Here is a 12,876-nt window from a genome sequence, read left to right as displayed (position 1 = left end):
CGCAGCATTCAATTCTACTACAATCCTCCCTCCGAATTTGGTCAGCACCCTCTTTATTTTAGTTACTGCATACAGCCCATTTGGAGACAATTTAGCAAGAGGTTTAGTAAGCATGAAGCTTTCCATGCGATCAACAGCGTTGAGTATTTGTAAATCCATAGTTTTTTTATATCTGCAAACAAAAAATAAAATTTAAAATAATAAAAAATAGAATAAAAGGATTTGAAGAAAAAAAGGAAATAATACATACCGAAAGAATGCCTCTGCTGCTAGTGCTGCTACTGCTACAGCTAGTGTTGCTGATGCTGTTGGAAATCTAGAACAAAATGATCTATCCGGACCTGGAACCCGCATTTTAACTCTGCGAACCCCACTCTTTCTCAACTCCCACTATTATAATGATGCGCACGCAAAGTTGGTGAAGAAAGAGAGAGAGTGCGCACGCAACTCACCATATTCTCTATACCTAATCCCACTCTTCCTCAACTCCAACTATTACAATGATGGGCACGCAAAGTTGGTAAAAAGAGAGGGAGAGTGCGCACGCATCTCACCATATACTCTGTACTCTTGACTCCGGTTGTCAAGAGGGTGGAAAGTGGGAGGGAAGCTTACAAAGACATATGTCAATGAGTGGGTGGTAGAAGGTGACCAAGTGAAAGGAAAGTGGGTGGGATTCTCAAAAATAATTTATTAATTTTAATTGTACTTCTGTGAGTGCCGAAGGTATTATCCGGCTGTATATGAAAGAAGAACTCTCCACGCGTTAGATTCTGCATGCAGTACGTAGCTCCCCATCTATCTCTCTGCCTACCACTCTCACAATCCTTTCACTGAACACTCACGTTACGTTGCAACTGAAAGCGCATCATGTCCAGCTCATTGGGCCCTCTCATGACACCCACTCCCAACCTCCCACAGTTCCGCGCAGTATCTCGCGAACACTTTGTCTCACGAGGTTCTAATTATGATTTTTAAATTTTTGGGACCCTATATGTTTATACACAGGAGAGACATATACAAATTAGTGGGTGGTGTGTAGACAAGAGGGTGAAATGTGAGTGGTAATATGAAAAATAACTTCGGTAAGCAAATTAGGGGGCGGTGGGAGGTCAAGAGGGTGGTAATATATAAATAACATATGTAAATGAGTGGGTGGTAGCGTGTGGCCAACTCGTTTGAGGATTGGTCGGTCCTGGATTTGGACTCTGTAGTGAGCAAAGGGGATGTTTTACTTGAAAGATACGGTCAATACCTCATTTCGTTAGATAACGAGCATTGCGTAAATTCAAAAAGTTTGTTGATTTATCCGAGTCTCTCGCGGGCTCAGGGGACCCAAAAATATCTTATGTCTGGAACCCCATTAAGAACTAAAAGAATTTTTGCGCAGGCTAGACTGTTAAATTTTTACAATTGCAGAATAAACATTGGTAAAATAACGTATAAATTTGATATTAATAGTGGTTGCTCCTGTTGTCGCCAGGGAAATGATGATCCATTCCTTGTTTTTTTATTGCCTTCTTGTAAGCATTTGTGTGAAAGCGCTTGCAGGAGGTGTTTGCGGGTGTGGACGCTGTGGATGGTATGTTGGGTGTTTTATCTTCCGATGACAATTTTGTAATTTAAATATTTATTAAGAGAAATAGTTTTAAATTGTCTTCTGTGTAATGTTCATATTTCATTTTATTTTTTATATTGTTTTTTGTAATAACGTTTCTCCTTTTGTATTGACCTTAAATGGCTTAAAACAAGTGTGAATAAACTAGTTCATGTAAAATATGAAAAATGACATTCAGGTTATCTTATAAATCGGATAATTAAAATTTATAGAACATTGTATTTCGTAAAGATACAAATTATATTAAATGACAATTAGACAAAACTAAATAAAGTAACAGTAGGATATTCGCTAATAGGTCAAAATATGCGTCTTGAAAAACTCTACAAAACTAGAGATAAATATCTATTGGTATGTATGTATACATAGCTTAAAAGATGCGTCTTAAAAAACTCTAAAAAACTGAAGAAAAATATTTAGAGGTGTCCTAACATTTTTATCAAGTTATGCGAAAAAACGATTTTAAAAAATTTTAACATTAAAAAAAGTAATTGTTAATCTTTATTAATATGGTTTAATGTACCGAAAGTACATTTTTAAAAAATGTGATTTTTTGATTCCTGAGGTCGAAAAACATAAAAAAAAATTCAAGTTCCAAAAACTTTGGAATTACAATGCTTTCTCCATGAGAAATCCATTATAATTTGATGAAATAGAAATTCGTCAACTTTAAGAGTAGAGTCTATTAGAAATCTGACATTTTTAAATTCTGTCATTAATCCATTAGTATAAATAGAAATTAAGTGAAAATATAATTACAACAAATTATATTTCGCTTTCAATATAATTCTAACATTTTAAACATAAATTTCTTTTTAATTTGTACATTAAATTATTACCATAAATACTAATTATGTCAAATTACTTTTATTATAAATTATATTTAGTTGAAACCAACATTATAACATTTCATATTTTGACATCATGAAAATTCAGTTAAATAAAGATTAGGACAAGTAAAAATTATAGAAATTTAAAATTATACAAAATATAAATTAGATCAAAATATAATTCTTTCGCATGTAAGTTGATTATATTAATATTCGAAACAATAACATTTCGTTCAATTTACAATTCATGGAAATAGAGGTTATAACATCTGTCAATTCGATACTTGTGAATTCGACCTAATAGTCTTTTGCAGTTTTCATTTTGAGCTAAAAGTCTGCAACTCGCTCGTTATGATGCTAGTTATTATTATATTTGTACTACTTCAGTGCTACCACAAGGAGTGGTAGCTCAACCAAAATGATGTTGTCTTTACATTTAATGTCTAGTAGCTTTGAGTTACAATAGATGATAGGGAGGAATGTCCAAAAACTTTTCCGTGTGTAAGTGGAAAGGCAATTATTTAGTAGTGAAATATTATAAAAAACGATCCCCATAAGACAGATAGGAAATAACGTTCTCATATAGAAATAAATGGTCAAGTCTTACCAAGTTAACTTAATTAAAGAATTAAAGATAAATAAATAAACCTTCCAGAGAGTACAAGTTCTTGAACGAAACTTGTCACGGTATGATAAGCTTGGCATATTACATTGTAAGCTTTGCAAAATTACATTGCAATATAGGGCAAGGTTCCGTTTTTTAAAATTCAAAATTTCTCTGAAATTCATTGCTCAGGGTTCTCCGATTCGTTGCTTAAGACTCTCAAGTCGGTTTTCAAAAATTTTTAATGTATCCATTCTGTCAGACAAATATATTAAAATTCGTTTTTAATATTTTTCATTTCATATCTTTCATAGATAGTTTAGAGCATTTTATTTTAATATTATGATAATATTGAGATTTTAATGATCTGACTTTTTATAGCCTAAGGATTTGCTCGCCGGATGGAGTCCGGGTACATATTTTATCTCGTTTAATAGTTTTCTCAACAGATCTATAGTTTAAATACAGTAATACCCCGGACTTACGCGATAGGTGGGACCGAGCGACGACCGTCTAAGTCGAATTCGCGTAAATCGGAATTTAAGTTTTCATATAAAATAAATAAAATAATTTAGAAGAAATATGTTTAATAGAATATCAAGTAATATAACTATTTACATTTTTATGAATAAAAACAAGGTAAAAAACAATAATAAATTATTTATTAATTAATAGTTAATTCGCGCGGCCATAAAAAAACCGCATATCTCCGAATTCGCGTAAAACGGGGTAGCGTAAATCGGGGTTTTACTGTATTTTAATTATGTGAATTGTGATTTCGGAAAGGATAGGTTGAGCTCATTGAAAAGAAAAATTATTTAAATCTTCGTAAGAAAATAAATTATAAAAATATATATGTTGTAGGCAAGCAGAAGAATCAGTTATTTAGCTTAATTCCTAGGCAGTAAGCTAAATTTAGGCAAGTAGAAGAATGAACGAGTGGAGGATGCAAAATTCTTCTATTTGCCTGGATTCAGTTAGTCATTTAGGTTACTGGCTAGTCAATAAGCTAATTGTCTAATGTGTTTTTGGCAAATAGAAGAATAAATGATTTGAGGACTTCATTCTTCTACTTGACTATATTCAGTTAGTCATTTAGCTTTCTGCCTAGTCAATAAGCTAATTGCCTAAAGTGTTTTTGGCAAATAGAAGAATGCACGATTTCAGTGCAAAAAGTAATATAATAATGATTTTCACTGTTGTAATATATATTTTAAAAAACTGATCAGTTTAATATATATTGTTAAAAAATTGTTTTGTCATAATATACTTTTTAAAAAAATAATGTGAAATTATTACTTGTTACACTGCTTCCCCATAAAGAATTTTTTGTGATCAATTTATGGTAACTTATTTAGTATTATAATAATTTTATATGTGTGTTAAGTTGTATTTTTTAGGAGTTTGCAGAGATAGATTTTTATCATCAATAACTTCATAATATTTTACAATAAAAGGTTAAATAATAGGTCAATTGAGTCGTTTTTAAATATTCTCCAAGTTGTTCATAATATTTTTATAGATACATAAAGATTTTTTAATAAATAATGCAAAAAAGATAAGTTTTTTAATATTTTCAATTTCAAAATGTTAATAATTCTGGATAAAATAACAGTAGGATATTCGCTAATAGGTCAAAAGGTGCGTATTGAAAAACTCTACAAAACTAGTGATAAATATCTATTGGTGTGAATACATTTTTTTAAGTTATGGGAAAAAACGTTTTTCTTTAATTTTTAAAAATTCAATAACTTTGGATAAAATATCAGTAGAATGTACGCTAATAGCTTAAAAGATGCGTCTTAAAAAACTCTACAAAATTACACAAAACTATTTATAGATGTCCTAACATTTTTTTAAAGTTATGAGCAAAAAACAGTGTTTAAAAAATTTTTAAATTGCAAAAAATAATAGTTAGTCTTTATTAAAATGGCTTAAAGTACTTTCATTATTTGTCCGACAGTAAGACTTACAATTTTAAAAAAATTTATATCTTTAGCTCTTATAGTATTCGAGATATTGAAGAAAATGTAATGTATATATATACACACACATGAAGAGACATTTTTTAAAAATGTGATTTTTATAATAAATAAGTTTTACACATCCAACTACAGTCCGGGGCTGGCGCCCCCTTAACACGTTTCTGAATGTCCCGTACGTTCATAAGAAGTAGGAAAAAGTGTTGATTTAGGTACCTAACATGAAAAAGTTTAGAAGAGTGATTTTCATGACATGTATTACAATACACTTTGAATATAGAAATATTTTCTTACCCATGTAAAAATTGAGAAAAACGAAAATGCAATAGCTCCTTGTACACTATTAACACCATCTCCGTTCGGTGGAGGATTTGATTTATTCCATGCATTCGTCAAATAACAAAATCCTACAAAGTACAGGAATGCCCACAGACCAGAAAATCTGTAAATAAATAAATGATTACATATGAGAATTCTCTATCATTCGAATTTTTATATTTAATTAATATAAGAGAATACAATTAATGATTTTTCGATAGGGTCCTACCCATATCCAAAACCGCACAAAAAATCAAGGGGTTTATTACTAAGAATTGTTTAAGAATTATGTGAGCATTATATGACACATTCTTACGAATTCAAACAATGTATGTTCAGTGAATTCAGACACATCTATACTTTGTAAGAAACTAAACGATATCTTGTTACTATATCTCAAAATGCTTAATAATTTAATTATTTAACCCTTTGACTAAGTACGTCTATAGACGTACAAAAAGTACCATATATACATCACACTGACGTTATTTAAGGTATTTTGAACGCTGAATCCGAATTTAGAGTCAAATTTTAAAAATTGGAAAACCCAAATCCAATATAGCTTCTCAAAAGTAATCTATTTTGAAGTTCACTTGTAACTCCTAACTGAGGTTGTTTTTTGAGTTACTAATTACGAATATGAACTTAGTTTCAGATAAACCTCGTTACTTGGGAGTTTTCGGGGCCACTAAATTCGAATCTGATGTTACTTTTTCAAAATTCAAAATAGCGGATCCAATATGTCGGACGACAAAAATTATAATTGATCAGATTCGCTTGGAACTCGTTATTTGGGAGTTTGAAAGGTCGCTGAATTCGAATCTGATGTAAGTTTTTCAAAATCCAATATGGCGGACGACAAAATTAAAGTTTATTAGATTTTTTTATTTTCTTAATATTTCTGTTAAAGAGTTAGTACTACATCTTTTTTCAAGAAAATCGATTTTCTAAAAACTGCATATTTTTGTAGTAGATATATGTAGAAATGCTATGGAAACTATTATTTTGGTTGGAAACTTCGGTAACATATTGAAAAACGGGGTAGAATGCAAGTCACGCGCTCATGGAGCGTACTCTTGGCGAGTACAATGTATGCTTTTATAAATATATACCTATATAAATATAAATATATATCAAATTACACATATATGTATATAAATATGTATATAAAAGCATATATACATGTATATAATGTATCCTGTCGTGTAAGGGGGTATTTTCTTGAAAAAGACATGTTTTCGTAATTTCGCTTTTTCTCTAAACAACGTTTTTTGACCTGGCGGACATCATAAAAGAAAAACTATTGCACCGATTAAGCTAAAATTTTTATGGCTTATTCTACACATATACCGCTATCGTCGGAACTAAAATCATAATTTTTCATTAATATTTAACCATTTTTTTTAACAATTTAAGTTTAAAAAACAATATCAAAAATGAAAAAAGTCCGCAATTTTGTTTTTTTCATCGAAAATAGTTGATTGTAGTTCCGACGATAGTAACGAGCTTACTTTTCAAGAAAATATTAAAAATTTAATTTTTCGATGACCTGAATTGAACATATCGTGTCCACTAATCACAAGTAGGGGTATTTTCAGGCGGCCATGACAGCAAGATAATCCATAATTCACGCGGGGGGCTTGCAACTTTGAACGCGCCTCGGGGCGCGCGAAGAGCACTCCGTCGCGCTACGCGCTCCTAATGTTATGCTGATTCTACATTGGCTGTGCAAACGTGGGATACAAATGCGGCACATCTCCATTTAATTTAATATTGTCCATACACTTTGTGTCGAATTATTTTTTTGTTTTACTCATTGGGTCATCATGGACAAGTTGATGCATGAGTAGTTTTATAATTTTTTACTTAATATATACCTAATATCGGCTTCACAAGAAAAGAATGCTTTATTGTAACAATTCATTAAAATTTTAATCAATTTCAAATTTAATTTTTATTATTTTCAAGACATTTTTGTCTATTAAAGTTGAAGTTTTGGGATACAAAATTTTATGAGATTCTGCGTCTTTATTACCACTAGCGATGTGTCCTTGCTCGCTAACGCTCGCTCGGGTGAAATTTTTTTTTATTTGCTTAGTTAATTTTTTCTATTTATTTTATGTATAAATATATTATTTATTTTTATCTGAAGTGCTTATGTACTTAGTCCCTTAGTAGTTAATTTTATAATTAATAATGTTACGAATCAAGAAAATTATTTAAACTTTAAAGTAACCAATAAAACTAATTTAATTAAAATCGGTGGACTTTCGAGATGGTCCTAAATTTATTGGTTCTCGGAGGTCTAAACTGCCAAGGCCTGAAGGGACTTTTTTTTATTTATGGAGATCGTTACGTCTAAATGCTGATATTTTTAATTGATGTAGAAAATATACTGTGACTTCTTCTTATAATTGAGCGGCTGGATCGTAGAAGGGCACGTTATTAAAATTATCATTTTAAACAATAAACCAAAAAGTTATTTATTTTTTATTGAGACATTGCAAAATTCGTGAACTGTAATTTTCACTATGCGAGGAAGTCGCGCATATTTTGAGCATCAAAAATCTTCCAGTGAGAAAGTTGTTCATTATAGTCTACAAAAGTTTATCCAAAAAAGTTATAGTCCAATTTAACAATTAGTTAACAAATGATGAGTGTTAAAAGTCATCGACGGCTGAACGTTAACTGCGTGTGTGGTTCTTCCTTAAAAATAATTTTATGATTTTGTTGATGAAATTCAAGGTCAACTTTTAATAAACATATAATATCTGGAATGTATTGTGTGCAATATTTTGATTTAATTTTTTTTGCCTAATTCAAAAAAAGTTTGAATATGAAATGAGCAGTGATTGGTTTATGTGAGCTTCACTCTTCATTCAGATTTATGATCAAAAAGACGAGATAAGAGGGCAAATGACATATATATATATAAGAAATATTGTATTTAAAGAAATTTTAGATTCGTATACTTAACTGTCTTCATAATGAAATGTTATAAACAATCTAACATACTATATCATGTCGACTGTAAAAATGTAATGAATTTACAAAAATTACTATCATAAAAGGCAGCGCTGAACAATATGGGCTGCGCCAAATTAATAAGTATTAAACAATTATTAAATGTGGTAAAAAAATCTCACGGGCTGTAAAATACCAGCTGCACAATTATTATAAAAATTACTGAATTAAATATTGTAAAAGACAGCGCTGAATAATATCGGCTGCGCCTAATTAAAAAGTATTAAACAAATATAAAAGTTTGTAAACAATTCTCATGCGCTGTAAAATGCCAGCTGCATACTTATAAAAATTACTGAATTAAATATTCTGAAAGACACCGCTATATAATATCGGCTGCGCCTTATTAAGAACTATTAAAACTTCTTAATCATTATCTGCTGTGCTGCATAGTGTCGGCTGCACACTCACAATAAAATGTACTGTAATAAGTATAATAAAAACTGCGCTGTATAATAACGGCTGCGTCTGATAAAAAAATAATAAAAATTTCTAAAACATATATGATACGCTGAATAATATTGGCTGCATAGGAACCATGAAACGTACTAAAAAATTATCATAAAAGGCAGCGCTATATAACATCGGTTGCGTCTTATTAAAAAATAAAACAATTAATAATTAGTAAACAACGTTATTAGAACAAATAATAAAATGATATATGATATATTATTTAGATTTTTTACGTATTATTATTTAGATTTTATTCTCCTTTACCTAACCTATATACGCAATAATAAAAGATATCAAAGTGGTTTCTTATGTGTATTTATTTAATGATCAATTTCAAGAGTACCAAAAATATTTAACATATTTTTATTTAAAAAAAAGTTATCATAAAAATCTAATAATAACATTAAAATCATGTGAAATGAAAAAACCCCTAACATGAAATGTAAAGTTCAAAAAAAAACTTAAAAAAATAAATAAATTGTTACTAATAATTATAGTTACTAATAATAATAATAATATATAATAATAATATATAATAATAATAATATAAAAATAATAATATACATGTGTATCTACTTTGTGTATATGTGTGAGTATACATGTGTATGTACTTTGTCTATATGTGTAAGTATGCATGTGTATCTACTTTGTGTATATGTGTAAGTAAATGTGAAATTGTTACTAATAATATATAACATAAGCATAAGTAATAGTTGGTTTTAATTAAAAATAAAAAAATTTGCCTGAATGGTGTCGGTCGGTCGGTCGGTCGGACTTTGTTTTAATATAATAAAGGATTTTGAAGGAAATAAATAAATAAATAAGAAATTAAAAAAAAGAATTGTAATTATTTCAAAATTTAATATATATATATATATATATATACTAGGGGGCTATGCCCCCTGCGCGCTTCGCGCGTCAACCTTCACCCCCTCCTCTCTTCCCCTCCCCTACCCTAAATTTAAAGGTTAAGATCGTTTCAAGACTCTGAATATAGCCGCAAGTCCCCCCCTTCTCTTCTACCCCCCTTCTCTTGACTTGCGGCTATATTCAGAGTCTTAGAACAGCGGCTTCGCGCGCCAACTCCCATCCCCCCTCCTCTCTTCCCCTCCTTTTCCTCTCCCCCAAACCTAAATTTAAAGGTTAAGATCGTTTCAAGACTCTGAATATAGCCTCAAGTCCCCCCTCCCTTTTCTTCTACCCCCCCTTCTCTTGACTTGCGGCTATATTCAGAGTCTTGGAACAGCGGCGGCGTTGGCGGCGATATCTTTTTGTAATATAGGTAGATATATATATATATATATATATATATTACATATATTATATTATATATAATTTTTTTTAATTATAAAATATTATTTTATATCAATGTCATATATGTCATATGTATATGTATATATATGTATATGTGTATGTACTTTGTGTATATGAGAGATTCTTTTTCAATCGCCCCAGCCCTAAAAGTCAATGTTCTGGGATTGGCTTCATACTTTGGTAAATTGTTGTTTTATATGATAGTAATAAATCCCTAAAATATAAACTCATTAAAAAAATATTTGTAGAAAGTAGAGGGGGTTGAAGTTTTGACGTTAAGGGTAACATTGTCATTTTCAAATCCGTATAACTATGACAAAAGTTAATGAATTTAATTTATCCATAATGAATTTTAATGCATTTTTCACGTAATTTTCAAAAATGTATACGAAATTTAAAAAAAAAATTTTTGACCCCTTTTTTTCAAAATCAACCCTTATTTTTCGATTTTCACCCCTTCGGGTATTTTTTTTATTATTTTCATTGGAAAACTGAGGTTTTTTCCCATGAGCTTTGTAAATATGAAAATGGGACAACAATAATTTTGTGAGAAACAGAATATTAAATTAGATGGTGCCTACCTAAATCATCGAAGATGATCTTCAGGTATAGCCGTTATCGGCACCGCCTACTTTAATATTCTGTTTCTCACAAAATTATTGTTGTCCCATTTTCATATTTACAAAGCTCATGGGAAAAAACCTCAGTTTTCCAATGAAAATAATAAAAAAAATACCCGAAGGGGTGAAAATCGAAAAATAAGGGTTGATTTTGAAAAAAAGGGGTCAAAAATTTTTTTTTTAAATTTCGTATACATTTTTGAAAATTACGTGAAAAATGCATTAAAATTCATTATGGATAAATTAAATTCATTAACTTTTGTCATAGTTATACGGATTTGAAAATGACAATGTTACCCTTAAGGGGGGAACACCAGTTGTAACTCAAAAAATAATGCTTTATACAAGAATATTTTCCAAAAGAACAATGAATCTTTTTAAAGAATACTATTTATTAGTTAAAAGTACATGTAAAAAGCTGTAATTTAAAAGAAAAAAAAAATTTTTTTAACAAAAACTTTTGGAGATATGAGCCATTGAAGTGGCGCCTTAAGAAAAAAGGCGAATTGCGGTGACCAGCATTCTGCAAGTATACTTCGTCTGAAATACAAAAATGAAATTGATTTACATTTATTATAAGATTATCTAGTTCGTGATCGAAGGATTTAAAAAAAAAAAAAAATTTGACAAATTGGCGACCTGTCAAAGTCAAAAGTATGATTTTCGTTAAAAAAATACGGTCGATTTTCAGCTATATAAAAAAAAGTTTTGCATAAAAAAAAAAATCCTTCGATCACGAACTAGACTTATATGTGTAAATGAAGCACACTAAATTTTAAATAAATCGGTTTAATGGTATTCGAGTAATCGTGGTCACCGACTTGGAAAATGTCATTTTGAGAAAAACGCATTCAAAGTTTCAACTTACTTTTTTTTGTTCAGGAGAAATTTTGTTTCCAAGTTACAAAGAGTCATCGATTCCTGGACCATATAATAACTCTTCCGCAGTGGTTGCCGTTTCTAAATCATAGGAAAAGGCCATGTGTCGTTAGGGTCAGGTATGGCTGGCCACCTTGTATAAAGCCACGGGACGCGCCGCTGCAGTGTTCTGTATATCTCATTTATTTTTCACCGGATCAACTTTGAAATTTACAGACACATTTCTAAATATGTATACTTTAAGAAAATGCACAAAAAAAAAATTCGATTTTTCGAAAGTTACAACTGGTGTTCCCCCCTTAACGTCAAAACTTCAACCCCCTCTACTTTCTACAAATATTTTTTTAATGAGTTTATATTTTAGGGATTTATTACTATCATATAAAACAACAATTTACCAAAGTAAATAATCAATAATCCCAGAACATTGACTTTTTGGGCTGGGGCGATTGAAAAAGAATCTCTCATATGTGTGAGTATACATGTGTATGTACTTTGTGTATATGTGTGAGTATACATGTGTATCTACTTTGTGTATATGTGGGAGTATACATGTGTATGTACTTTGTGTATATGTGTGAGTATACATGTGTATGTACTTTGTGTATATGTGTGAGTATACATGTGTATCTACTTTGTGTATATGTGTGGTTATACATGTGTATGTACTTTGTCTATTTGTGTGAGTATACATGTGTATCTACTTTGTGTATATGTGTAAGTAAATGTGAAATTGTTACTAATAATATATTACATAAGCATAAGTAATAGTTGGTTTTAATTAAAAATAAAAAAATTTGCCTGAATGGTGTCGGTCGGTCGGACTTTGTTTTAATATAATAAAGGATTTTTGACATATTCATAAAATTTCATTTTAAAAAATTTTTAAATTGGGATATCATATGTTATTTTATATGAGACCTTGTATGAAATCGCATGTGGACAGTCATGAAATTTATTTAATGAGCTTCCATATAAAATTCTATGTATGATCTCATATGGGAAATCATGTATGATTTTATATCATCCCATATGAGAATTAAAATTAGGGTAATGTTCATTGGAAATCGGCAACAGGTTTGCGTAGGGGCCATTCAAGTATTATGTAAGGATATTTTTAAAGGTTTTGGACCTCCACCCTCCCCCAAATAAGCATATTGTAATGAAAAAAATAAGAATTTTATATGGTGCGTAAGCAACTGAGGAATTCCCCTCCCCCTTAGATGCTTATGTA

At 30.2% G+C, this 12,876-nt stretch overlaps 1 protein-coding gene and 1 long non-coding RNA gene across 3 annotated transcripts in view; both read right to left on the bottom strand.

The window, feature by feature from the left end:
* The window catches only part of LOC127290970 (synaptogyrin), a 181,109-nt gene that overhangs the window by 26,954 nt on the left and 141,279 nt on the right, over positions 1-12,876 (bottom strand). The window contains exons 3-4 of one of the 2 annotated variants that reach the window (XM_051319836.1): positions 5,329-5,476; positions 5,139-5,250 (exon numbers count right to left, since the gene is read on the bottom strand). In XM_051319836.1, the coding sequence (XP_051175793.1) occupies positions 5,188-5,250; positions 5,329-5,476 (211 nt within the window). In that variant the 3' untranslated portion in view covers positions 5,139-5,187. Of the gene's footprint in view, positions 1-5,138; positions 5,251-5,328; positions 5,477-12,876 lie in introns of those variants that run through there. The other variant, XM_051319835.1, reaches the window with a different exon arrangement.
* Positions 11,136-11,935, bottom strand: LOC127290973 (uncharacterized). Its single transcript, XR_007844519.1, has 2 exons — positions 11,632-11,935; positions 11,136-11,303 (listed from the first exon to the last, which is right to left on the bottom strand). It is a non-coding gene; the product is annotated as an uncharacterized LOC127290973 (long non-coding RNA).

This window comes from Leptopilina boulardi, unplaced genomic scaffold (assembly GCF_019393585.1).
Source record: "Leptopilina boulardi isolate dan_hultmark-lab unplaced genomic scaffold, ZJU_Lbou_2.1 LbouV2_98, whole genome shotgun sequence".
Classification (NCBI taxonomy): Eukaryota; Metazoa; Arthropoda; class Insecta; order Hymenoptera; family Figitidae; genus Leptopilina; species Leptopilina boulardi.
Note: the sequence above shows the minus strand (reverse complement) of the source record. Positions and strands in the feature narration are given on the sequence as shown.